The 27208-nt window shown below is 48.3% G+C and overlaps 1 protein-coding gene across 1 annotated transcript; it reads left to right on the top strand.

The window, feature by feature from the left end:
- The first annotated feature begins 414 nt into the window (after positions 1-414).
- Positions 415-26018, top strand: LOC126991549 (proteoglycan 4-like). The gene is made up of 5 exons (XM_050850286.1): positions 415-683; positions 22904-23348; positions 23973-24642; positions 25159-25326; positions 25708-26018. Exons 1-5 carry the CDS (start codon positions 415-417, stop codon positions 26016-26018), a joined length of 1863 nt encoding a protein of 620 aa, XP_050706243.1.
- Positions 26019-27208: the final 1190 nt, after the last annotated feature.

Below are 27208 nucleotides of genomic sequence, written 5' to 3'. Positions count from 1 at the left end.
CGTCAACCACCTCACTGGGGGTGTCGGAGCGGCTTTCGTCACGACGGGCCATGCTGACATCTACCGGCTGCCTGACGGCTCCTCCTCGACCCAGGCGGAGCTGGTGGCGATCAGCATGGCGCTGGGGCATGCACTAGAGTGGGGCAGGGCCCGGACCTGGTACACTGCGACTCGGTGCCGGCCATACGATCGCTGTACCGGGACCCGATGGCTGACAACGTCTCCCTCCTCACGGGCATCCACGCCCGGTTGCAGGAACTGGGGAGAACCGGCCGTCAGGTCCACCTAAACTGGTTGCCCAGCCATGCAGGCGTGGTGGGTAACGGAGCTGCTGGCCGCGCTGCCAGCGAAGCCACCCTGCTACCCAGCATAGCATGCCCCGTTTCCCCGAGCGTGTCACGGCTCAAGCGGGACATGGCGGCCCATACCTTGGCGGGTGTCGTCAGGGCCCTTGAAGAGGCCTTGGCGGCCGGCTCACCGTCTGCATACTGGTATGCCTCGGCGACTGGCTCCGGCAGCCGTCGGCTCCCATTAGGCGCGCCCAAGCGAGTGGCCTCCAACCTCCACCGCCTGCGCCTCGGGTACCGGTGTGCCTCGCTCCTGGACATCGACGACCCGGTCCCGTTTGAGTGCCCTTACTGCGAGGAGGAGGTCGTCCAGCCGCTACTCCACTACCTCCTCGAGTGTGAGGGTACACGCCATCTCCCGGTATGCGGGTGAATTGTTTTCACCTCAGGGAACTAGAGGTCCCTGCCCTGCATAGTCTCAGGTCACCCTTGGACAAGGTGTAATACCTGATCTGTCTCCATTGCCAGGGTCACGGTGAAGCCTCTGGGCAGCAGCAGTGGTGGATTGGACTGCAGGCAGAGGATCTCTTTATGAGACAATGGCTGGAGTTCCAGGGTCCTAGTCAGCTGGACCGTGCCTAATTATTTAGGCCTGCGGTGTAGAGGAGTGTGGCGACCTCTACACTAAAAAGCCTCCCTGGAAACCAGTTGTCGGTGTGAGCTCCCCGTCCCTCCCCTCTATCGACGGTACTCCCATCTCTATTCTGCATAACAGCTGGTTCTTGTTTTCTCCTGAAAGAGATATCTTCCGTGGGCCATTTGAGGTTGTACCTCCCGGCTTCTAGGTGGAGTTTCTGAGGGTTTTTCTTATACTCAAGGAATATTTCAGTCTTTTGGTCTCTCAGGAAGTGCGTCTGATACTCTCTAGAGTTGGTGGAGAACACCTGGTGACAGGTGCCACTGGCCAGGCCTCGAAAGGGTCGCAGAGTTGGGTTAGACGTTTCGGAAAGTGGGAACGAATTGCTGGTTCCTCTCCTCCCTTGCCAGCTCTGCTCTGTGTGACTACGCCGGCCCCGTGCTATGGGACAAAACTTCGAGGACAATAGCTGAAAAGCGCCGGGTTGTGAAAGTCTCTCTCGTGACCGAGGCTCAGGACGAGCGATTGGTCTTTGAGGCGTTTTCAAGACCCTGTGGGAGCGAACTCCCAGTGTTGGAGGCATCTAACACAGCAGTATCTATTTTCCATGCACAATTTTTATACAATTCAATTTATGGTCACAATTAAAGTTATTTCGAAAGCGCTTTTAATATTTGTCCAAACTGTTAACTCGCTTAAATTTCTAACAATGCCTTCGAACCTTAAGTGTGACGTCTGTCCCGGACGTTTTGCAGCTCAGTTCTTCCAGCTGAGTAAAACTTGCCGCCTCTGCGTTCAAAGATTACATCTTCAGAAGGCTGTGAGTGAATGGAAAGTCAAGCACAATGATCTTGAAAAGAAATTTGTAGCCCTTCAGGAATTTGTTTTAACTAATGTGGCAGTGACTCCACCATCGATGGTGGAAAGGCCCTCCACTGAGATTGTGCCCTCTCCAGACGACCCTCGTGCTTCACGGGAGGACGTGTTACATGTCTCACAGGTTGACTCCCAGCCTGCCCCACAGGATAACCCCCAGCCTGCCTCACAGGCTAACCCCCAGCCTGCCTCACAGGCTAACCCCCAGCCTGCCTCACAGGCTAACCACCGGCCTGCCTCACAGAACAACCCCCAGCCTGCCTCACAGGCTGACCCCCAGCCTGCCTCACAGGCTAACCCCCAGCCTGCTTCACAGGCTAACTCCCAACCTGCCTCACAGGACAACTTCCAGCCTGCCCCACTTAACGCTTCTCTTCCTGCTTCACAGGATGTCGGGTTCCAACCTGTAAGGAATGGAGCCAAACCGAAGCAGGCAACCAAGGATTTACTGACCCCCACTACCTTCAATAGGTTCCAGGTGCTGGCAGACACCATGGAGGATGAGTTCGAGACTCGCCTAGTTGGTGACTTCATGGTGCGTGGCCAGCTGGTTGAGTTCTGTGGTCGTTCATCAAACGGCCGCAGAAAACGTTACTGCTATCCAGGTGCCAGACTGGACGACATCACCGCAGCGTGCGATGATGTCACAAGAAATGCCGACCGAAACACCCTCTTTGTCATTCACGCGGGGACAAATGACGTAAAGACAACCCGCTCTGAGGAACTGCTTGAGAAATACCGCCGCATGATCAAGCAGTATAAACGTAAAACGGATGCCGGTAACATCATAATTTCAGGAATCCTCCCGAGGGTCGGTGCCGAATCTAGCTTTTACAGTAAGGCCTTCAGCACAAACAACAGACTTCAGTCCCTTTGCTCACAAGAAAACGTCCAGTTCGCTAACTTGTGGAACAATTTTTACTACGACTCAGACTTGTTCCTTTCTGATGGCATTCAATTAAACCCTGTTGGAGGAGCCCGTTTCGGGAGGCTGCTCTGTGACCAAGTGGCTCTTCGAAAGCCAAAAAACGCGGAGGCGAGAACACCAGCAGCTCCACCGTAAGGGTGCACTCAACCCGCAAAACACCCGACTCGAATCACATTAAAGCTTGTTATGTAAACGGTCGTAGCCTACGTAACAAATTTGAAGACTTAGAAGTCCTCGCAGCTACAAATCATTACCACATCATCGGAGTCACAGAATCTTGGATAGACACTTCAAATAGAGATTTCATTGCGGAATATAGATTACCGGGTTATACCATTTTTAGTCATGAAAGAGAGAACAGACAGGGTGCAGGTGTTATCTTTTATATCCACAACTCTCTCCATCCAGTATCCGTCAAAACATATATTATAACCAATGTAGACACGGTCTTCATTGAAATTAAAAATAAATCTCGTAAAATAGTAATTGGACTTATCTACAGACCGCCAAGGCAGACTCTTGATATCGACCACGCATTAAGTGAATTATTATTAGAAACAAGTAGCAGTTGTGAGGCAGAAATTGTTGGGGACTTTAACTTGCCAGTGAAAAGATGGGGTGAACCGTTGAACTGTCATATAGGGCTCGACCTGTACACAAATTTACTAGAAAGTGATTGACATCAACACGTTCAAGAACCGACTCGGGAAAATAATATACTTGACCTTATCTTTTCAACGACAGCTGATCTAGTTAACGAAGTAAATGTTGGTCCAGTTTTTAGTTCTAGCGATCACCGAACAATCACATTCAGCATCAATATGAAAGAAAGTAAAGTAACATCTAGTAAAGAAAAGGTGCCTGATTATCAGAGAGCGAATTTCGTAAGACTCCGATCAATTCTAAATAATTCTGACTGGACTGAAATCACGGCGGAAACAGATATTGATAAATCTTGGGGGGCCTTCACCACAATATTGAACAATGCCATAAGCATATGCGTACCCTATCGTAACAGACGTTCAGCTTCTAAGAAGAAACCCAAATGGTGGAATAACGAAATTCAAAATAGCCTATCTCATAAAAAACGCGTATAAATGAGGTACATATCATCTCAGAGCTAGGCTGACAAACGAGAGTTGGACAGTATTCGCCGCGAAACCAAGAAATTAATAAAACGAAGCAAGTAAAATCTTGAAGAATATATAGCGGAAACAAGTAAATCTAATCCTAAAGAATTAATCATCTATGTAAATAATAAAAAGTCACTCACTTGTAGTATCGGACCGCTTGCTAATGAAAATGGTAACCACACGAACGATGAAAATGAAATGGCTACAATCCTAGATAATTTTTCGCATCCGTATTTGGCGACAAAGATTGTTTATCACCTCAACCGCCGGAGGTTAGAAGGACCGAAAAGATGTTAAGTGGCGTGCTCATCGTAGAAAGTGACATTTTACGCACAATTGAAAAGATTAAAGTAAGCAAAGCTCCTGGTCCAGACAAAACTACCCTAGGGTCTTAAAAGAAATCAAACATCAAATTTGTAAACCGCTCTCCATCATATTCAATAAATCTTTGACAGCTGGAAAAGTTCCGTCGGATTGGAAACTTGCAAATGTCACACCAATTTTCAAAAAGGGGGATAAGTCTCATCCAGGAAACTATCGACCAATTAGCCTGACATCTATTGTTTGTAAGTTATTGGAGACTATCATTCGCGACAATATGGTGAAATTCTTCGAAGAAAATAATATAATAAATAATTTGCAACATGGCTTCCGTAGTAAACGTTCGTGTTTGACTAACTTACTTGATTTTTTTCACTATATTTTGAGGTGTTCGATGAAAGCAGATCAGTAGATATCATATATCTGGATTTTCAAAAGGCATTTGATAAGGTCCCCACCAACGATTGCTCATCAAACTACTGGCGCACGGTATCTCAGGTAACATTCACAATTGGCTTGCGGACTGGCTCTCTGAGCGGAAACAGAGAGTAGTTCTAAACGGTGTTACATCTAACTGGCTCGATGTCAAAAGCGGCGTACCTCAAGGATCAGTGCTTGGCCCCATGTTCTTCTTAATTATTTATGTTAATGATATCGATGATGGGCTCATTTGCAAAGTATCAAAATTTGCTGATGACACAAAAATTGCTAGTAAAGTAACTGCGATACTCGACGAAGAAGCTTTACAATCAGATATAGATCGACTTGCACGTTGGGCCAATCAATGGCAAATGAAATTTAACGTTGAGAAATGTAAAGTGTTGCACATCGGAAAAAATAACAATCGCGTTCGGTACGTAATGAATGGCCAACAACTTTCTGCAGTAAGTAAAGAAAAGGATCTTGGAATCACTATATCAAGCGATTTAAAGCCCGGTCAGCATTGTTCAGAGGTAGTTAAAACTGCAAACAAATTGGTTGGCTTCATCGGACGAGTCTTTAATAATAAATCGGAAAAAGTAATATTAAACTGTATAATTCGTTGGTTCGACCCCGTCTAGAGTACTGTGTACAGTTTTGTTCTCCCTACTACATAAACGACATAGAAAAGTTGGAATGGGTCCAACGAAGAGTAACAAAGATTATTCCTAGGTTGAGAAATTTGTCATATGAACAAAGGCTTAAAGAAGTAAATTTATTCAGCCTATCAAAACGAAGAATGCGAGGCGATCTAATAGAAGTGTTTAAAATGTTCAAAGGATTCAGTGATATTAATGCGGAAGATTACTTTACAATTGATCGATCAAATAGAACAAGAAGAAATCACAATTTGAAGATAAGTGGTAAAAGATTCTCGTCGCACGAAGCTAAACACTTCTTCTTCAATCGAGTTGTTAATGTTTGGAACTCTCTACCTTGTGATGTCGTTGATAGTACAACAGTTACGGCCTTCAAGAATAGATTAGACCAGTGTTTTGAATCCAACCAGCAACTAAGATATTACTCATTGTCGTAATAACGTTAAGTTCTTTCGAATACTGGTGTCCTTGTCCGCTTTTATTGCCCGGTTAGTGGTAGCAGTAATGGTAGTTCTTTCCTCTTTCCTACATAAATTCCATGCAGTTTTTCCATGCCGCATGATTCTTTTTCCTTTCCTGCCAGCTTTGGCTGGAGGGATGGGGGGGTGGGGAGGAGCCTTCGCCTTTGCTGTCCTTCATCTTCCACCTTTGATTAGATAGTTAGTGTAGCTTGTCACAAACAACCTCGTAAGGACCAGCAGGTCTGCTGTTGTTTGTTCTTCCTTTGTGTTCCTTTGTGTTCCTCCGCAACCCGGAAGGGCTGCCTGCACCACAGCTTATTTTTGCCCTCAGTGACGAGGCTCTCGTGAGACTCGTCACAACATGTGAGCCCCCGAGATAAGCCCCCCGATAAGCCTTCGCCAAATCAGTGGACCGCCAACACTCGTCGAGCGAGCAAATCTCCCGGCCTCTGGGAAACCTATAGACTGCTGAGTTGCTCGCACGGCTCAGCTACGGGCTGCTCCTGAGTGCCTGATCGGAGGGCCCGTGCCTCCGTCGCTGCTCGCCGGCTTCTACCCGTGGCTGTGGCGGCGGCGGAGGCTTCCCCACACCCGCCGCACGCCAGCGGCGGGTTTCCCCCTGCGACGGGCCGTCAATGGACAAAGGCCCGTTACCCCTATTTAGGGGGTAAATCCCTAACGAACGAACGAACGAGCGGCGGGTATTCGCTCTCCGAGCCCACAGCAGAAGCGCAAGTCCACGCCCCCACCACTCACTGTCGACATGTCTGGAGGCGGCAAGGGAGAAAAGGTGAAGGGGAAGTCAAAGTCCCGCTCCAGCCGTGCCGGCCTGCAGTTCCCCGTGGGCAGGATCCACCGTCTCCTAAGGAACGGCAACTATGCCGAGCGCGTGGGCGCCGGCGCCCCCGTGTACCTGGCGGCCGTCATGGAGTACCTGGCCGCCGAGGTGCTCGAGCTGGCCGGCAACGCGGCCCGCGACAACAAGAAGACCCGCATCATCCCCCGCCACCTGCAGCTGGCCATCCGCAACGACGAGGAGCTGAACAAGCTCCTCTCCGGCGTCACCATTGCCCAGGGAGGTGTGCTGCCTAACATCCAGGCGGTGCTCCTGCCCAAGAAGACCGAGAAGAAGTAATCGCCCTCGGCCTTTCAGGGACGACAACAGTACCGTTTAATCCGGCTCCCTTTGGGAGCCACACCCTTTTCCAAAAAGAGAGTTCTGGACACCCCCTCAAGTACATAGTGCCATTCCTAGGTCAATTCCTGCTGATATTATTAGGAAGAAGACCCTCAGTCATGACAACAACAATTAAGAACCCCTGAGTCTGGCAGGCTTCCCAGAGTTAGTTTGTTTGGTTGTTTGTTTGTTTGTTTGTTTGTTTTTTCATGGCAGGTAAGAGACTCCTCTGTTGACAACGACAACAACAACCCACAAAACATAACATAACAAATAAAAAAAAAACGCAAAACAGAGCCAGGAGGTAGGTGCTGCAGGTCATTGAGATGATGATGGCCGCCGTGCAGATCAGATGCGGCGCTGCCCCCGCCGAGATGATGTAGGTAGGTAGTAACTGGGTGGGCTCCGACCCGCCCGTCGTCATCACTGCTGTGGCCTGTGGAGTAGGTCCGGAATGAGTAAAATGAATCCGTCAGTCAGTCAGGCACTGACGTGATGTATGATCCCCTGCCTCACCCGAGAAAGCATGCATCGGTTTGTACCTTCACCTTCACCTTCACATGCACACACAGCCATCATCACGGTATAGTTTAACCCAACCTAAACATCCTGTCTCACACGCAGGTGCTAGGTGGCGAGGTAGACCCTGAGGAGAAGAATAAAACGTTTGGGATGGTAAGCTAAACTAAGCGAAAAACCACCAGGGCCAGCCAGCACAGACACTGCGATACAGGAGTCTCACCTCGCGCTAGCTAATAAGAATTAGAATTAGAATTAGAATTAGAATAACACACACACACACACACACACACACACACACACACACACACACACACACACACACAAAAAAAAAAAAAAAAAAAAAAAAAAAGAGTTTAAGGAGACCCACGCACATAGGTCCGCCGTAGGTTCCCCTAGCGGACGGGGAACCACACTAGTTGCTCTTCTGCTGTAACTAAAAGCCATTGCTAAGGAGTTATTTTTTTTTTCCTTGAGAAATATCTTTAGCATATTCTTTGGCCAGTATGTGGGTAGAGTTTATTACATTGTATGATTCTCTCTTGATTATATCTTTAAGGTTTTTTGCTACCATAAACCATACAGGAGCAGTATATTCACACATAGGTGTTACGGGAGTTATGAATAGAGATCTTATATGATTTTTCTACTTCGGTAACCATTACGCTTTTAACTCTGAACTTTTTAGACTTTTTTGAGGTAAATTCTTGGAATAAAAGCCTTAACAAGCAATTAACTCCCTCTATACCTCTCACATACAATAATGAAAATATATATGTTCTGTTTGTAGGTATTAGAATATTTCAGTAACTATGAAAGAGTTGATAAAAGTGCTATTAGATTTCATTTTTCCTCCCATATGCACAGGATGTAAAAACAAACTTGTTCAAGGAGAATTATTTATTTGTACCATTTGCTTGAGTAACAGATAATGCTATTACCAATCGTTTTGTAGATACAGCTACTATTACCTATGGTCTTGCGTTAAAAAAAACATTTAAAAAAATTGGGAGGTATTAGAATTTGAGTATGGCAATATTTTTGTATTAACATCCAGTTATTTTAGTGATAGATGGAATAATACTTATTCCATTGCACAGGCAAATATTGCATGAAAGACACTATAATCCAAGTGATTATTTTCGCTAAAGGACTTTCAGATTCACTAAAAAGAGACAGTCATCTAACATAATTATGTAAAAAGAAATCGCAATACTCCATCCCAAGCACCCCCCCCCCCAAAAAAAAAAAAAGCCAACACGCATTACAAACCTCAACAAACTAAGAACAAAACTCCCACAACAAAACTAACTAAAAAAGTTAGCTTGCAACAAACAAACAAACACAAACGAGCTAGCTCCCTAACTAGCTTTGTTGCTAGTTAGTTAGTTAGTTAGTTTGTTTGATTGTTTGTTTGTTTGTTTGCTAGTTAGCTTGTTATTTTGTTTGTTTGCTTGCTTGCTTGCTTGCTAGTTAGTTAGTTAGTTAGTTAGTTAGTTAGTTAGTTTGTTTGTTTGCTAGCTAGCTTGTTTGCTTGCTAGCTAGCTAGTGAGTTTGTTTGTTTGTTTGTTTGCTTGCTAGTTACCTAGCTAGTTAGTTTGTTTGCTAGCTAGCTTGTTTGTTTGTTTGTTTGCTTGCTAGCTAGCTACCTTGTTTGTTTGTTTGCTAGCTAGCTAGCTAGCTAGCTAGTTTGTTTGTTTGTTTGCTAGCAGGCTAGCTAGCTAGCTAGTTTGTTTGTTTGCTTGCCAGTGAGTTTGTTTGTGTGTTAGCTACCTAGCTAAATAGCTAGTGAGTTTGTTTGTTTGCTATCTAGCTAGTAATTTTGTTTGCTTGCTAGCTACCTAGCTAGCTTGTTTGTTTATTTGTTTGCTTGCTAGCTAGCTAGTTGGTTTGCTATTTTGTTTGTTTGTTTGTTTGTTTATTTGCTAGCTAGTTACCTTGTTTGTTTGTTTGCTTGCTAGCTAGTGAATTTGTTTGTTTACTTGCTAGCTTGTTTGTTTGTTTGTTTGTTTGTTTGCTTGCTTGCTAGCTAGCTACCTTGTTTGTTTGTTTGTTTGTTTGTTTGTTTGCTAGCTAGCTTGTTTGTTTGTTTGTTTGTTTGTTTGCTAGCTAGCTGGCTAGTTTGTTTATTTGTTTGCTTGCTAGCTAGCTAGTTGATTTGTTTGCTAGCTAGCTAGTGAGTTTGTTTGTTTACTAGCTAGCTTGTTTGTTTGTTTGATAGCTAGCTACCTTGTTTGTTTGCTAGCTAGCTAGTTTGTTTGTTTGATTGCTAGCTAGCTAGTTAGTTTGTTTGTGTATTAGTTAGCTAGCTAGCTAGCTTGTTTGTTTCCTAACAAGTTTGTTTGTTTGTTGCTAGCTAGCTTGTTTGTGTGTTGCCAGCTAGCTTGATTGTTTGTTTGTTGGTTGGTCGGTTTCTTCCTTTTCTATCTCGTTCGTTCAACTGAGTTAGTTTGTTTGTTTGTTTGTTTGCTTGCTTGCTTGCTCGCTAGCTAGTTTGTCTTTTAGTTTGGTATCTAGCTAGTTTTGTGTTTGTCTGTTAGCTAGCCAGTTTGCTTGTTTTGGCTGGCAGGCAGGCAGGCATGCATGCAGGCACACCTATTTATATGCCTGCACACCTACTTTCATAGAAACGTATTTGCAGCTTTTTAGTCATCCACCTGTCTACTGTTGGGCATCTAGACGCTTGCCCAGGGTTCCGGCGGGCTACTCGGCGGTGGGGCTGGTTCAGCGTATCTGAAAAGCGGGTCCAGTAAGAGAGGGCGCAACGTTATGAGGAGGACGACAACGAAAAACAAGAAGAAGAAGAAGAAGAAGAAGAAGAAAAAGAAGAAGAAGAAGAGGGAGGAGGAGGAGGAGGAGGAGGAGGAGGAGGAAGAGGGAGATTCCCACTTCCTCAGCCTGTCCCTTCAAGTTCGCTCTGAGCCTGTCCCTCCCCCTCTAACCCTACCCTTGCTTTCCTATACACTCCTGAACATTCCAAGAGACAATAGTAGGAATGGATCAAGAAGGGGAGGCTTCTTTTTCTCTCTGTCTATATATTTGCCGTCTTTCTCATTATTGTTTTCCTTTTTAACCATTCTATGTCATCCTTCCTCTCTTTCTTTTCCTCTTCCCGTCAAGACGTCTCTTTGTTTTGTCCCTGCCCTGCATAGTCTCAGGTCACCCTTGGACAAGGTGTAATACCTGATCTGTCTCCATTGCCAGGGTCACGGTGAAGCCTCTGGGCAGCAGCAGTGGTGGATTGGACTGCAGGCAGAGGATCTCTTTATGAGACAATGGCTGGAGTTCCAGGGTCCTAGTCAGCTGGACCGTGCCTAATTATTTAGGCCTGCGGTGTAGAGGAGTGTGGCGACCTCTACACTAAAAAGCCTCCCTGGAAACCAGTTGTCGGTGTGAGCTCCCCGTCCCTCCCCTCTATCGACGGTACTCCCATCTCTATTCTGCATAACAGCTGGTTCTTGTTTTCTCCTGAAAGAGATATCTTCCGTGGGCCATTTGAGGTTGTACCTCCCGGCTTCTAGGTGGAGTTTCTGAGGGTTTTTCTTATACTCAAGGAATATTTCAGTCTTTTGGTCTCTCAGGAAGTGCGTCTGATACTCTCTAGAGTTGGTGGAGAACACCTGGTGACAGGTGCCACTGGCCAGGCCTCGAAAGGGTCGCAGAGTTGGGTTAGACGTTTCGGAAAGTGGGAACGAATTGCTGGTTCCTCTCCTCCTTTGCCAGCTCTGCTCTGTGTGACTACGCCGGCCCCGTTCTTTGAGCCAAAACGTCGAGGACAATAGCTGAAAAGCGCCGGGTTGTGAAAGTCGATCTCGTGACCGAGGCTCAGGACGAGCGATTGGTCTTTGAGGCGTTTTCAAGACCCTGTGGGAGCGAACTCCCAGTGTTGGAGGCATCTAACACAGCAGTATCTATTTTCCATGCACAATTTTTATACAATTCAATTTATGGTCACAATTAAAGTTATTTCGAAAGCGCTTTTAATATTTGTCCAAACTGTTAACTCGCTTAAATTTCTAACAATGCCTTCGAACCTTAAGTGTGACGTCTGTCCCGGACGTTTTGCAGCTCAGTTCTTCCAGCTGAGTAAAACTTGCCGCCTCTGCGTTCAAAGATTACATCTTCAGAAGGCTGTGAGTGAATGGAAAGTCAAGCACAATGATCTTGAAAAGAAATTTGTAGCCCTTCAGGAATTTGTTTTAACTAATGTGGCAGTGACTCCACCATCGATGGTGGAAAGGCCCTCCACTGAGATTGTGCCCTCTCCAGACGACCCTCGTGCTTCACGGGAGGACGTGTTACATGTCTCACAGGTTGACTCCCAGCCTGCCCCACAGGATAACCCCAGCCTGCCTCACAGGCTAACCCCAGCCTGCCTCACAGGCTAACCCCAGCCTGCCTCACAGGCTAACCACCGGCCAGCCTCACAGAACAACCGCCAGCCTGCCTCACAGGCTGACCACCAGCCTGCCTCACAGGCTAACCACCAGCCTGCTTCACAGGCTAACTCCCAACCTGCCTCACAGGACAACTTCCAGCCTGCCCCACTTAACGCTTCTCTTCCTGCTTCACAGGATGTCGGGTTCCAACCTGTAAGGAATGGAGCCAAACCGAAGCAGGCAACCAAGGATTTACTGACCCCCACTACCTTCAATAGGTTCCAGGTGCTGGCAGACACCATGGAGGATGAGTTCGAGACTCGCCTAGTTGGTGACTTCATGGTGCGTGGCCAGCTGGTTGAGTTCTGTGGTCGTTCATCAAACGGCCGCAGAAAACGTTACTGCTATCCAGGTGCCAGACTGGACGACATCACCGCAGCGTGCGATGATGTCACAAGAAATGCCGACCGAAACACCCTCTTTGTCATTCACGCGGGGACAAATGACGTAAAGACAACCCGCTCTGAGGAACTGCTTGAGAAATACCGCCGCATGATCAAGCAGTATAAACGTAAAACGGATGCCGGTAACATCATAATTTCAGGAATCCTCCCGAGGGTCGGTGCCGAATCTAGCTTTTACAGTAAGGCCTTCAGCACAAACAACAGACTTCAGTCCCTTTGCTCACAAGAAAACGTCCAGTTCGCTAACTTGTGGAACAATTTTTACTACGACTCAGACTTGTTCCTTTCTGATGGCATTCAATTAAACCCTGTTGGAGGAGCCCGTTTCGGGAGGCTGCTCTGTGACCAAGTGGCTCTTCGAAAGCCAAAAAACGCGGAGGCGAGAACACCAGCAGCTCCACCGTAAGGGTGCACTCAACCCGCAAAACACCCGACTCGAATCACATTAAAGCTTGTTATGTAAACGGTCGTAGCCTACGTAACAAATTTGAAGACTTAGAAGTCCTCGCAGCTACAAATCATTACCACATCATCGGAGTCACAGAATCTTGGATAGACACTTCAAATAGAGATTTCATTGCGGAATATAGATTACCGGGTTATACCATTTTTAGTCATGAAAGAGAGAACAGACAGGGTGCAGGTGTTATCTTTTATATCCACAACTCTCTCCATCCAGTATCCGTCAAAACATATATTATAACCAATGTAGACACGGTCTTCATTGAAATTAAAAATAAATCTCGTAAAATAGTAATTGGACTTATCTACAGACCGCCAAGGCAGACTCTTGATATCGACCACGCATTAAGTGAATTATTATTAGAAACAAGTAGCAGTTGTGAGGCAGAAATTGTTGGGGACTTTAACTTGCCAGTGAAAAGATGGGGTGAACCGTTGAACTGTCATATAGGGCTCGACCTGTACACAAATTTACTAGAAAGTGATTGACATCAACACGTTCAAGAACCGACTCGGGAAAATAATATACTTGACCTTATCTTTTCAACGACAGCTGATCTAGTTAACGAAGTAAATGTTGGTCCAGTTTTTAGTTCTAGCGATCACCGAACAATCACATTCAGCATCAATATGAAAGAAAGTAAAGTAACATCTAGTAAAGAAAAGGTGCCTGATTATCAGAGAGCGAATTTCGTAAGACTCCGATCAATTCTAAATAATTCTGACTGGACTGAAATCACGGCGGAAACAGATATTGATAAATCTTGGGGGGCCTTCACCACAATATTGAACAATGCCATAAGCATATGCGTACCCTATCGTAACAGACGTTCAGCTTCTAAGAAGAAACCCAAATGGTGGAATAACGAAATTCAAAATAGCCTATCTCTTAAAAAACGCGTATACAGTAGGTACATATCATCTCAGAGCGAGGCTGACAAACTAGAGTTGGACAGAATTCGCCGCGAAACCAAGAAATTAATAAAACGAAGCAAGAAAAATCTTGAAGAATATATAGTGGAAACAAGTAAATCTAATCCTAAAGAATTTATCATCTATGTAAATAATAAAAAGTCACTCACTTGTGGTATCGGACCGCTTGCTAATGAAAATGGTAACCACACGAACGATGAAAATGAAATGGCTACAATCCTAAATAACTTTTTCGCATCCGTATTTACCGACGAAGATTGTTTATCACCTCAACCGCCGGAGGTTAGAAGGACCGAAAAGATGTTAAGTGGCGTGCTCATCGTAGAAAGTGACATTTTACGCACAATTGAAAAGATTAAAGTAAGCAAAGCTCCTGGTCCAGACAAAACTACCCTAGGGTCTTAAAAGAAATCAAACATCAAATTTGTAAACCGCTCTCCATCATATTCAATAAATCTTTGACAGCTGGAAAAGTTCCGTCGGATTGGAAACTTGCAAATGTCACACCAATTTTCAAAAAGGGGGATAAGTCTCATCCAGGAAACTATCGACCAATTAGCCTGACATCTATTGTTTGTAAGTTATTGGAGACTATCATTCGCGACAATATGGTGAAATTCTTCGAAGAAAATAATATAATAAATAATTTGCAACATGGCTTCCGTAGTAAACGTTCGTGTTTGACTAACTTACTTGATTTTTTTCACTATATTTTTGAGGTGTTCGATGAAAGCAGATCAGTAGATATCATATATCTGGATTTTCAAAAGGCATTTGATAAGGTCCCCCACCAACGATTGCTCATCAAACTACTGGCGCACGGTATCTCGGGTAACATTCACAATTGGCTTGCGGACTGGCTCTCTGAGCGGAAACAGAGAGTAGTTCTAAACGGTGTTACATCTAACTGGCTCGATGTCAAAAGCGGCGTACCTCAAGGATCAGTGCTTGGCCCCATGTTCTTCTTAATTATTTATGTTAATGATATCGATGATGGGCTCATTTGCAAAGTATCAAAATTTGCTGATGACACAAAAATTGCTAGTAAAGTAACTGCGATACTCGACGAAGAAGCTTTACAATCAGATATAGATCGACTTGCACGTTGGGCCAATCAATGGCAAATGAAATTTAACGTTGAGAAATGTAAAGTGTTGCACATCGGAAAAAATAACAATCGCGTTCGGTACGTAATGAATGGCCAACAACTTTCTGCAGTAAGTAAAGAAAAGGATCTTGGAATCACTATATCAAGCGATTTAAAGCCCGGTCAGCATTGTTCAGAGGTAGTTAAAACTGCAAACAAATTGGTTGGCTTCATCGGACGAGTCTTTAATAATAAATCGGAAAAAGTAATATTAAACTGTATAATTCGTTGGTTCGACCCCGTCTAGAGTACTGTGTACAGTTTTGTTCTCCCTACTACATAAACGACATAGAAAAGTTGGAATGGGTCCAACGAAGAGTAACAAAGATTATTCCTAGGTTGAGAAATTTGTCATATGAACAAAGGCTTAAAGAAGTAAATTTATTCAGCCTATCAAAACGAAGAATGCGAGGCGATCTAATAGAAGTGTTTAAAATGTTCAAAGGATTCAGTGATATTAATGCGGAAGATTACTTTACAATTGATCGATCAAATAGAACAAGAAGAAATCACAATTTGAAGATAAGTGGTAAAGATTCTCGTCGCACGAAGCTAAACACTTCTTCTTCAATCGAGTTGTTAATGTTTGGAACTCTCTACCTTGTGATGTCGTTGATAGTACAACAGTTACGGCCTTCAAGAATAGATTAGACCAGTGTTTTGAATCCAACCAGCAACTAAGATATTACTCATTGTCGTAATAACGTTAAGTTCTTTCGAATACTGGTGTCCTTGTCCGCTTTTATTGCCCGGTTAGTGGTAGCAGTAATGGTAGTTCTTTCCTCTTTCCTACATAAATTCCATGCAGTTTTTCCATGCCGCATGATTCTTTTTCCTTTCCTGCCAGCTTTGGCTGGAGGGATGGGGGGGTGGGGAGGAGCCTTCGCCTTTGCTGTCCTTCATCTTCCACCTTTGATTAGATAGTTAGTGTAGCTTGTCACAAACAACCTCGTAAGGACCAGCAGGTCTGCTGTTGTTTGTTCTTCCTTTGTGTTCCTTTGTGTTCCTCCGCAACCCGGAAGGGCTGCCTGCACCACAGCTTATTTTTGCCCTCAGTGACGAGGCTCTTGTGAGACTCGTCACAACATGTGAGCCCCCGAGATAAGCCCCCCGATAAGCCTTCGCCAAATCAGTGGACCGCCAACACTCGTCGAGCGAGCAAATCTCCCGGCCTCTGGGAAACCTATAGACTGCTGAGTTGCTCGCACGGCTCAGCTACGGGCTGCTCCTGAGTGCCTGATCGGAGGGCCCGTGCCTCCGTCGCTGCTCGCCGGCTTCTACCCGTGGCTGTGGCGGCGGCGGAGGCTTCCCCACACCCGCCGCACGCCAGCGGCGGGTTTCCCCCTGCGACGGGCCGTCAATGGACAAAGGCCCGTTACCCCTATTTATGTGGTTAATCCCTAACGAACGAACGAACGAGCGGGTATTCGCTCCGAGCCCACAGCAGAAGCGCAAGTCCACGCCCCCACCACTCACTGTCGACATGTCTGGAGGCGGCAAGGGAGAAAAGGTGAAGGGGAAGTCAAAGTCCCGCTCCAGCCGTGCCGGCCTGCAGTTCCCCGTGGGCAGGATCCACCGTCTCCTAAGGAACGGCAACTATGCCGAGCGCGTGGGCGCCGGCGCCCCCGTGTACCTGGCGGCCGTCATGGAGTACCTGGCCGCCGAGGTGCTCGAGCTGGCCGGCAACGCGGCCCGCGACAACAAGAAGACCCGCATCATCCCCCGCCACCTGCAGCTGGCCATCCGCAACGACGAGGAGCTGAACAAGCTCCTCTCCGGCGTCACCATTGCCCAGGGAGGTGTGCTGCCTAACATCCAGGCGGTGCTCCTGCCCAAGAAGACCGAGAAGAAGTAATCGCCCTCGGCCTTTCAGGGACGACAACAGTACCGTTTAATCCGGCTCCCTTTGGGAGCCACACCCTTTTCCAAAAAGAGAGTTCTGGACACCCCCTCAAGTACATAGTGCCATTCCTAGGTCAATTCCTGCTGATATTATTAGGAAGAAGACCCTCAGTCATGACAACAACAATTAAGAACCCCTGAGTCTGGCAGGCTTCCCAGAGTTAGCTTGTTTGGTTGTTTGTTTGTTTGTTTGTTTGTTTTTTCATGGCAGGTAAGAGACTCCTCTGTTGACAACGACAACAACAACCCACAAAACATAACATAACAAATAAAAAAAAAACGCAAAACAGAGCCAGGAGGTAGGTGCTGCAGGTCATTGAGATGATGATGGCCGTGCAGATCAGATGCGGCGCTGCCCCCGCCGAGATGATGTAGGTAGGTAGTAACTGGGTGGGCTCCGACCCGCCCGTCGTCATCACTGCTGTGGCCTGTGGAGTAGGTCCGGAATGAGTAAAATGAATCCGTCAGTCAGTCAGGCACTGACGTGATGTATGATCCCCTGCCTCACCCGAGAAAGCATGCATCGGTTTGTACCTTCACCTTCACCTTCACATGCACACACAGCCATCATCACGGTATAGTTTAACCCAACCTAAACATCCTGTCTCACACGCAGGTGCTAGGTGGCGAGGTAGACCCTGAGGAGAAGAATAAAACGTTTGGGATGGTAAGCTAAACTCAGCGAAAAACCACCAGGGCCAGACAGCACAGACACTGAGATACAGGAGTCTCACCTCGCGCTATATAATAATAATTAGATTTAGATTTAGAATAACACACACACACACACACACACACACACACACACACACACACACACACACACACACACACACAAAAAAAAAAAAAAAAAAAAAGAGTTTAAGGAGACCCACGCACATAGGTCCGCCGTAGGTTCCCCTAGCGGACGGGGAACCACACTAGTTGCTCTTCTGCTGTAACTAAAAGCCATTGCTAAGGAGTTATTTTTTTTTTTCCTTGAGAAATATCTTTAGCATATTCTTTGGCCAGTATGTGGGTAGAGTTTATTACATTGTATGATTCTCTCTTGATTATATCTTTAAGGTTTTTTGCTACCATAAACCATACAGGAGCAGTATATTCACACATAGGTGTTACGGGAGTTATGAATAGAGATCTTATATGATTTTTCTACTTCGGTAACCATTACGCTTTTAACTCTGAACTTTTTAGACTTTTTTGAGGTAAATTCTTTGAATAAAAGCCTTAACAAGCAATTAACTCCCTCTATACCTCTCACATACAATAATGAAAATATATATGTTCTGTTTGTAGGTATTAGAATATTTCAGTAACTATGAAAGAGTTGATAAAAGTGCTATTAGATTTCATTTTTCCTCCCATATGCACAGGATGTAAAAACAAACTTGTTCAAGGAGAATTATTTATTTGTACCATTTGCTTGAGTAACAGATAATCCTATTACCAATCGTTTTGTAGATACAGCTACTATTACCTATGGTCTTGCGTTAAAAAAAACATTTAAAAAAATTGGGAGGTATTAGAATTTGAGTATGGCAATATTTTTGTATTAACATCCAGTTATTTTAGTGATAGATGGAATAATACTTATTCCATTGCACAGGCAAATATTGCATGAAAGACACTATAATCCAAGTGATTATTTTCGCTAAAGGACTTTCAGATTCACTAAAAAGAGACAGTCATCTAACATAATTATGTAAAAAGAAATCGCAATACTCCATCACAACCACCCCCCCCCCAAAAAAAAAAAAAAAGCCAACACGCATTACAAACCTCAACAAACTAAGAACAAAACTCCCACAACAAAACTAACTAAAAAAGTTAGCTTGCAACAAACAAACAAACACAAACGAGCTAGCTCCCTAACTAGCTTTGTTGCTAGTTAGTTAGTTAGTTAGTTTGTTTGATTGTTTGTTTGTTTGTTTGCTAGTTAGCTTGTTATTTTGTTTGTTTGCTTGCTTGCTTGCTTGCTAGTTAGTTAGTTAGTTAGTTAGTTAGTTAGTTAGTTAGTTTGTTTGTTTGCTAGCTAGCTTGTTTGCTTGCTAGCTAGCTAGTGAGTTTGTTTGTTTGTTTGTTTGCTTGCTAGTTACCTAGCTAGTTAGTTTGTTTGCTAGCTAGCTTATTTGTTTGTTTGTTTGCTAGCTAGCTACCTTGTTTGTTTGTTTGCTAGCTAGCTAGCTAGCTAGCTAGTTTGTTTGTTTGTTTGCTAGCAGGCTAGCTAGCTAGCTAGTTTGTTTGTTTGCTTGCCAGTGAGTTTGTTTGTGTGTTAGCTACCTAGCTAAATAGCTAGTGAGTTTGTTTGTTTGCTATCTAGCTAGTTATTTTGTTTGCTTGCTAGCTACCTAGCTAGCTTGTTTGTTTATTTGTTTGCTTGCTAGCTAGCTAGTTGGTTTGCTATTTTGTTTGTTTGTTTGTTTGTTTATTTGCTAGCTAGTTACCTTGTTTGTTTGTTTGCTTGCTAGCTAGTGAATTTGTTTGTTTACTTGCTAGCTTGTTTGTTTGTTTGTTTGTTTGTTTGCTTGCTTGCTAGCTAGCTACCTTGTTTGTTTGTTTGTTTGTTTGCTAGCTAGCTTGTTTGTTTGTTTGTTTGTTTGTTTGCTAGCTAGCTGGCTAGTTTGTTTATTTGTTTGCTTGCTAGCTAGCTAGTTGATTTGTTTGCTAGCTAGCTAGTGAGTTTGTTTGTTTACTAGCTAGCTTGTTTGTTTGTTTGATAGCTAGCTACCTTGTTTGTTTGCTAGCTAGCTAGTTTGTTTGTTTGATTGCTAGCTAGCTAGTTAGTTTGTTTGTGTATTAGTTAGCTAGCTAGCTAGCTTGTTTGTTTCCTAACAAGTTTGTTTGTTTGTTGCTAGCTAGCTTGTTTGTGTGTTGCCAGCTAGCTTGATTGTTTGTTTGTTGGTTGGTCGGTTTCTTCCTTTTCTATCTCGTTCGTTCAACTGAGTTAGTTTGTTTGTTTGTTTGTTTGCTTGCTTGCTTGCTCGCTAGCTAGTTTGTCTTTTAGTTTGGTATCTAGCTAGTTTTGTGTTTGTCTGTTAGCTAGCCAGTTTGCTTGTTTTGGCTGGCAGGCAGGCAGGCATGCATGCAGGCACACCTATTTATATGCCTGCACACCTACTTTCATAGAAACGTATTTGCAGCTTTTTAGTCATCCACCTGTCTACTGTTGGGCATCTAGACGCTTGCCCAGGGTTCCGGCGGGCTACTCGGCGGTGGGGCTGGTTCAGCGTATCTGAAAAGCGGGTCCAGTAAGAGAGGGCGCAACGTTATGAGGAGGACGACAACGAAAAACAAGAAGAAGAAGAAGAAGAAGAAGAAAAAGAAGAAGAAGAAGAAGGAGGAGGAGGAGGAGGAGGAGGAGGAGATTCCTCAGCCTGTCCCTTCAAGTTCGCTCTGAGCCTGTCCCTCCCCCTCTAACCCTACCCTTGCTTTCCTATACACTCCTGAACATTCCAAGAGACAATAGTAGGAATGGATCAAGAAGGGGAGGCTTCTTTTTCTCTCTGTCTATATATTTGCCGTCTTTCTCATTATTGTTTTCCTTTTTAACCATTCTATGTCATCCTTCCTCTCTTTCTTTTCCTCTTCCCGTCAAGACGTCTCTTTGTTTTGTCTATATATTTTCCAATATAGTTCTCTCTCTCTCTCTCTCTCTCTCTCTCTCTCTCTCTCTCTCTCTCTCTCTCTCTCTCTCTTTTCATAGATATCCTGTTACTGTTTTTACAAAGAATTGACAGGAACAGGGGAAATTATGGCAAAATGATGTTTCTGTAAGAACTGAAACAAACAAATTGGAGCTTACTAGTGTCAAATGAGGTGGATGGGGAGCAGTGGGCGGAGGTGTGAACCATCATTAGGCAGGAGGGAGGGAAAAGATGGGGGGGAGGAAACATACTGGAGCTTACTAGTGTCAAATGAGGTGGGTGGGGAGCAGTGGGCGGAGTTTGAGCCATCATTAGGCAGGAGGGAGGGAAAAGATGGGAGGGAGGAGACAAACTGGAGCTTACTAGTGTCAAATGAGGTGGATGGGGAGCAGAGGGTGGAGGTGCGAACCATCATCATTAGGCAGGAGGGAGGGAGGAAACAGAAAGAAAGAAAGAGAGAAAGAAAGGAAATATAACTGAAGTAAAAAGTGTGCTACTATTCTCTTAGTGAATAAGAATGTGGACCTCAAAGAGGTCCGGGGTGGGGGGGTTAGGTCGGGCTCGCTCAGGCAGCGGTATTAACCACCGAAGCCGTACAGGGTGCGGCCCTGGCGTTTGAGGGCGTACACCACGTCCATGGCGGTGACGGTCTTGCGCTTGGCGTGCTCAGTGTAGGTGACGGCATCCCTGATGACGCTCTCCAGGAACACCTTGAGCACACCACGGGTCTCTTCGTAGATGAGACCTTAGATGCGCTTCACACCGACCACGGCGCGCCAGACGACGGATGGCCGGCTTGGTGATGCCCTGGATGTTGTCCCAAAGAACCTTGCGGTGACGCTTGGCGCCTCCCTTTCCGAGTCCCTTGCCTCCCTTGCCGCGGCCAGTCATGGTTCAAATGGGTAGCTCAACAGTGGAGTGAGTGTTGGGTTGGTGCAGTGTTCGCTCTATATATGTAGAGCCAGCGGCTGCGGTGGTGGATCTTTGGGTGATAGGCTGGTTCCTGCCGTCTAGTTCCGGACGGCCTAGTGACGTTGGGTGAGCCTTCACACTGTACTAGGCTCTAGCATATGCAGACAGCTCCAAGAGACCCCTAAATTCCTCCAATAGGGCTAGATAGATGCACTGCCTGACGGGGGCGGGCAAGCGCGGGACTAGGAGACGGCGCACGCGCAGGACGCAGACCACCGCTCCTCCCCCGGCCGCCAAAACTATAAAAACGAGAAACGGCTGGCAGACACAGTGGAACGCCAGCACTCCTCGGGCGAGCAGCTGGGGGGTCCTTCTGCTGCGGCGTGGTTGACCCGCCTGGTTATCCTCGCTTAGGGCCCCACCGCGGCAGTCAAGTCGACCGGTCGGCTGCTCGCCCGTGCAACGCTACGGGTGTCTACTGGGCGCCTGCCCAGAGAGCCCGTGCCTCCGTCGCTGCTCGCCGGCTGTTACCCGTGGCTGTGGCGGCGGCGGAGGCGTCCCGCAACGAGCTTGCATTGCTCGCCCACCACAACGGGCTGCTCCTGAGCGCCTGCTCGGAGGGCCTGTTACTCCGTCGCTGCTCGCCAGCTTCTACCCGTGGCTGTAGCGGCGGCGGAGGGGTCCCCACACCCGCCGCACGCCAGCGGCGGGTTCCCCTCTGCGACGGGCCGTCCACGGACAAAGGCCCGTTCCCCCTTTTTAGGGGGTAAATCCTAAGAAGAAGAAGAAGAAGAAGAAGCTGGCAGACTCTCGACTCGCCAGCCAGCAGCCGCCGCGGAAGGACCTCCTCCTCTCTTCTCCTTCTCTCTCCAGCTCCAGCTCCAGCCCAAGACTTCGCTCTGCCTGCCAGCAGCGCTTGACTCCACGTTGGACTCTGCCTTGCACACCACACCGCAAGCTGACTTTGAATTTGACTTCATCTTAGGGAGACTTCCCTATTACGGAGTTCTTTTCACCCTCCACATCTGTCTCGATTTGCCCCTTCAAGCGGCAATTAGCGTTCCCCCACTGGTCCCGATTCTTGGAATCTACCCCCTAGACCTGCGGAACGTTTACTTGTCGTCTTGTTGAAGGCGAGGGTTCAGACAGGCTTTCCCTACCACTCTAACTCCTTCCTTTTCTTCCGTCCTTGGGTGAGGGACCTGGGGGACCTAAGAAGCCCCCAGGAGTCCTGAAGCAGGGACAGCCTGCGATGCCCTGTTGCAGCCCGTGAGCGTGCGGGTCCAGCATCAGGTGCGGGTTCAGGTTTAGGCAACACCTTAGCTACCTGTCAGTCTCCATAAACTGACATCTTTAGGACTTTGACCCGGACAAGGACTGACGTCCCGACTCCACACCGGTAAGAGGTGTGGGGGGCGTCCCTAGGAGCTCCTTGGGCCACAGGTAGGGTTTCACGGGAGGGTTGTTCTTGCGTCGCACCAGGGGCAGGCTGTCGAGCCGTTGAGGCCGGCCTGACTTCTCGGTGCTGGGTGGGCACCTTCACTCCACACCACATGGCCCGGGACAATGCTGGGGGTACCGCCCCTAACAGGAAAATTCCGTTCACCTAGAATCCGGTCCCTAGACTCCAGAGAATCCAAAGTTCTCTTAGCGCCGAGCCCAGAAAGAGAACCTTCGACGACAGCGAGTTTGACCCCTTGGCACCCCCCAGCAAAAGACCAGATGAAGATTTGACTGACGCGATCGAAGTCGACCCCATAGACACGGAAACCCAGCGAGACGAAGACTGGACCGCATACCCGGACCCGGGGACTGAAAAGAAGGACCGATGGAAGGAGCGGACCGCCGCCGCCGCCCCTGCCCCCCCTGCGAGACCTACCCCCGGGACCCGCACCCCGCCCACTCAGCCGGCCCAGCCTCCGACACCACCTGCACCTGCACCTGCACCGATCGACCATCGGCCAAGCCACTCGACCCCCGCGCAGCCCTCACCCTACATCAAACTATCACCCACCCCAGGCTTCTCCAGTACCTTCCGACTCCTGCAGGACATCCAAGCGGAGCACCCCACCCTTCGCTGCAGCAAAGTGAGGCAGAGTCCGAGAGGGGATTTTTACCTACACCCGGAAGACACAGCCACTCTGAACTCCCTAGCTGCCATCACACAGGTGAAGGGCATCCCTGTGTCCCTTCAAAAAGTACTCCCCCCCACATGATACACGAAGGGGATAGTCCTCAAATACTACCTGAACGACCTGTCCTTCCTCCTCAATCACCCCGACGTGGTTACTGCAGAACGCTGCACTCGCAACGACAGACAGAGAACCTCCCAGGTCCTCATCGAGGTCGACGGCCCCCTACCAAGCAGCCTCCACTTGGGCCTAGTGGGCCTGTACTTCCTGCGCCCATACACGCCAGAGCCAACGAGATGCTACAGATGCCACTCATTTGGCCACACACAGGGAAAATGCTTCAAGAACCAAGTGTGCGGAATATGCAGTGCCCTTCATCCCACGGACGAGTGCCTCCAGAAGTTCAAGAGGAAAGAAGCTATTTCTTCGAAATGTCCCAACTGCCAGGGCACCCACCATGCATGGAACAAGAGGTGCCCGGAGCGCCGCCGTCTAGTCCAAAAGGGCATCCAGCACCAAGCCGCCTGGGTGGAAAAGCACTCCGATGCCCCTCCAGGTACCTTCGCCTGGGGGAAACAGCGAAAACAGCCTTCTCAGCAAACACCCCCGAGTAAGGAGGACTTCCCTGCACTCCACGGCCCCTCAACCCCCCACCCCCCGCACGCCCCACCGCCCCCACAACCCACGCCACACATGCAACAGCGCCACCGTCCGGAACACCACCCGCCAGCCACCCAGCCCCAGATCCCTACGCCTCCACTGCCAGAAGGGACCCTCACCATCACGGAGTCAGCACTGAAAGGCCTTCTCAAGGGCCTGGTCGTGACGATCGTCCAGCTCCTCGAGCGAGACGTACCGGAGACAACGCTGGACCCCATCATCGATACGCTCGTAACAAAGTCGTTCCAGCAACCCCCAACACCGGCCGACCCCAACACGTCCCTCACCCGGGAAATGGCCCCTCCCACCCCTCGACCCGAACCAGCTACAACGAACGATCCGACCACACCGGCCGTAGCCCCCACCCCAACCGTGACAACTCCCCCACAGGCCACCACAACCGACGAACCCCAGGTGTCAACACGCCCATCACCCCCCCACCAGAAGCCATCAGACTCGTCCAATGGAACATGCAAGGCGCCCGAGGAAAAATCTACCTCCTTCAGGAGGCAGCTCGAGGGGAAGGCGTCGACGTCTTCCTCCTCCAAGAAACCCTCACTCCAGCCACAAAATCTGTCCAACTCAGAGGGTACACAGCGTACAATAACCCGCGAGTCAGAGGAGGATCCCGCGGCTCCTGCGTCCTCGTCAGACACGCCATCCCCTCCCAGCGAATCGAGGACCCAGCCCAATGCGGAGAACGGGTCGATATAATGGCAGTCCAAATCCTCCTCCGCGACACACCTCTCGACCTCTATTCCAACCTTCAATCCACCACAATCACACCTCTACCTGGGTGAATTACTCACTTCAGCGGAATTACAGCCCACCCTCATAGCGGGTGACTTCAACTGCCACCAACCCATACTCGGCTCAACCTCACCTACTAACCCTGCAGGGCGACATCTTGGCACCATTCTCCCGCTCCACCCAGGAGTCACCCTCCTCAACGACCCCGAACCCACACACACCCACGGCGGAATCCTTGATCTCATGTTCATCTCCACTCCCCTAACGCCAAATGCTAACTTCACCGTGCACCCCACGCTCGCCAGTGACCACTTTGCCACCACCTGCACCCTCCATCTTCCACCCATACCGCCAGCCCCACCTCTACCCGCACGCTGGAATGTAAAGAAAGCTGATTGGACCATATTCCGTGAGGCACTACAAACCACCGCACACCATGACACTCCTGACCTCGACCTCCACGCAGCGCATGTCACCGCGGCTTTCCGGGCAGCAGCTGACGCTTCAATGCCCGCGATTACTGGTTCTGGGACGACCGGGTGGCGGAAGCAAATCAAACCATCAACAGGGCCAGAAAAATCGACAGAAGACACCCTACACTACCCAACAAAAACATCCTCATCGATGTTATCACCCACACCCGTACTGTGAAGCTCGAGGTAAGAGAACAAAAGTGTACGGAATGGTGCAGTTCCATTGACGCCCACACTTCCCTCAAAAAGATCTGGGAAAATATCCGCCGTGTCAAGGGAAGTCCCTATCCCAGACCCCGTCACACCCGACCCCTGCGGCAGAGGCCGATCGAATTGCGGCATCCTTTGCACAACGAACCTCCCTCGGGCGACCCGCCGAAAACTCGAGGCCGAAAGAGATAGGCGAACAACGGCCATCAATACTGCAACAGCCAGAAATGCCACCACTGACACACCGCTGAGCGCGCACGAAGTCCAAAATGCGCTTCGGACGGGTGCCGACACATCCCCCGGCTCCGACGGCATCACGCACACCATGATACGCCAAGCTGGCCTGTCAGGGCACGCTGCCCTCCTGTCTCTCTTCAGCGCTTCACTGGACGTAGAGCGACTCCCCCACTCATGGAAGGAGGCGGACATTATCCCAATCCCCAAGCCTAAGGACCCGGGCAGCTTCCGGCCAATCTCCCTACTCAGCTGCATAGGAAAAACTATGGAGCGGATCATCCTCTCCCGCCTCTAGTGGGTCATAGGCCCTCTACACCCGGCAATATCCGCTTACACAAAGGGATCAGGCACCGCCCAATGCCTCATCACCCTCCTCACTCAGGCCAGCTCCCACAAAACATCGGCGGTCTTCATAGACCTGGAGAAAGCCTTCGAGCTAGCGGACAAACAGGTCATACTGGCTCTCCTCGCAGGCAAAGGGGTTGGGGGGAAACTCCTCCAATGGACACAAGACTTCCTCACGGAAAGAAAAGGGAGGGTCCTTTTCCAAGGACATCGCTCGCCTTACCATCAGCACGAGCGATGCACCCCTCAGGGCAGCGTGCTCAGCCCCTTCCTTTTTAACATCCTAGTTGAAGCACTCACCACCACTGAACTATCCAGAGGATCCAAGCTACTTCTCTACGCTGACGAAATCACCCTCCTAAACAGCAACAGGCGCAGCTTGGGGGCGGACCTAGAAAAAACTATACAGGAAATGCCAAGAGCTTGGCCTCAAGGTAAACCTAAACAAAACAAAAGCAATAGCCTTCGGTGCTGCGCCACCTGACTACCCCCTCATCATTGAAGGCACGACCATTGAGTGGGCCAACTCTTATCAATATCTCGGAGTCTGGATAGATTCCAGACTGACCTTTGCCCCTCAGGTCCAGTACCTAAGAGAGAGACTGGACACCAGACTAGCCGTCCTCTGCAGCATTGGCGGCCTGAAAGGAGGGGCCAGCCCAAAGGTCAGAAAACTATTCTTCACACATGGAGTACGATCTCTCTTGGACCACTGCGCACCATGCCTCGCAGCCCTTCCAGAGAAGCTGATGGCGAGGCTTGAAGCGAAGCAGAACACAGCCCTCCGTGCTATTCTGGGCGCCCCCCCTTGGACAAAGACGGTGACCCTGCGAGCGGAGCTCCGCACCCCAGCACTCAGACACAGGGTGACCCAATTCACCGCCTCGTCAATCGCAAAAATGGCACACTCAGAGAAAGAATACTCCGCCCCTCGAAGAGTCCTTGCTGCCGCAGCCATGGACCGACGCCTCCACCTCCGTCCCAGCTGGGTCCAGGCTGCCGGAGAAACACTCCTCACAATAGGGATACACGACCTTATCCGCACGAAGGGCAGAGACCTCCCGCACCAAGGACACCAGCGCCCTCCCGCGTGGGACCCTCCACTCCCCGCCATCACTGGCTCCTGGCTTCCACTCGCGA

Source organism: Eriocheir sinensis, unplaced genomic scaffold, assembly GCF_024679095.1.
Source record: "Eriocheir sinensis breed Jianghai 21 unplaced genomic scaffold, ASM2467909v1 Scaffold3, whole genome shotgun sequence".
In the NCBI taxonomy this organism is placed as follows: domain Eukaryota; kingdom Metazoa; phylum Arthropoda; class Malacostraca; order Decapoda; family Varunidae; genus Eriocheir; species Eriocheir sinensis.
This window is presented reverse-complemented; position numbering and strand designations above follow the sequence as displayed.

Excerpts from the sequence above, each read along its gene's own strand:
- LOC126991549 (XM_050850286.1), top strand. The coding sequence starts at position 415 with ATGGCGGCCCATACCTTGGCGGGTGTCGTCAGGGCCCTTGAAGAGGCC. Across the intron at positions 684-22,903 it reads CTACTCCACTACCTCCTCGA|TTCTCTTAGCGCCGAGCCCA; the intron begins GTGTGAGGGTAC and ends GAGAATCCAAAG. Across the intron at positions 25,327-25,707 it reads TTCAATGCCCGCGATTACTG|CCAGAAATGCCACCACTGAC; the intron begins GTTCTGGGACGA and ends ATACTGCAACAG.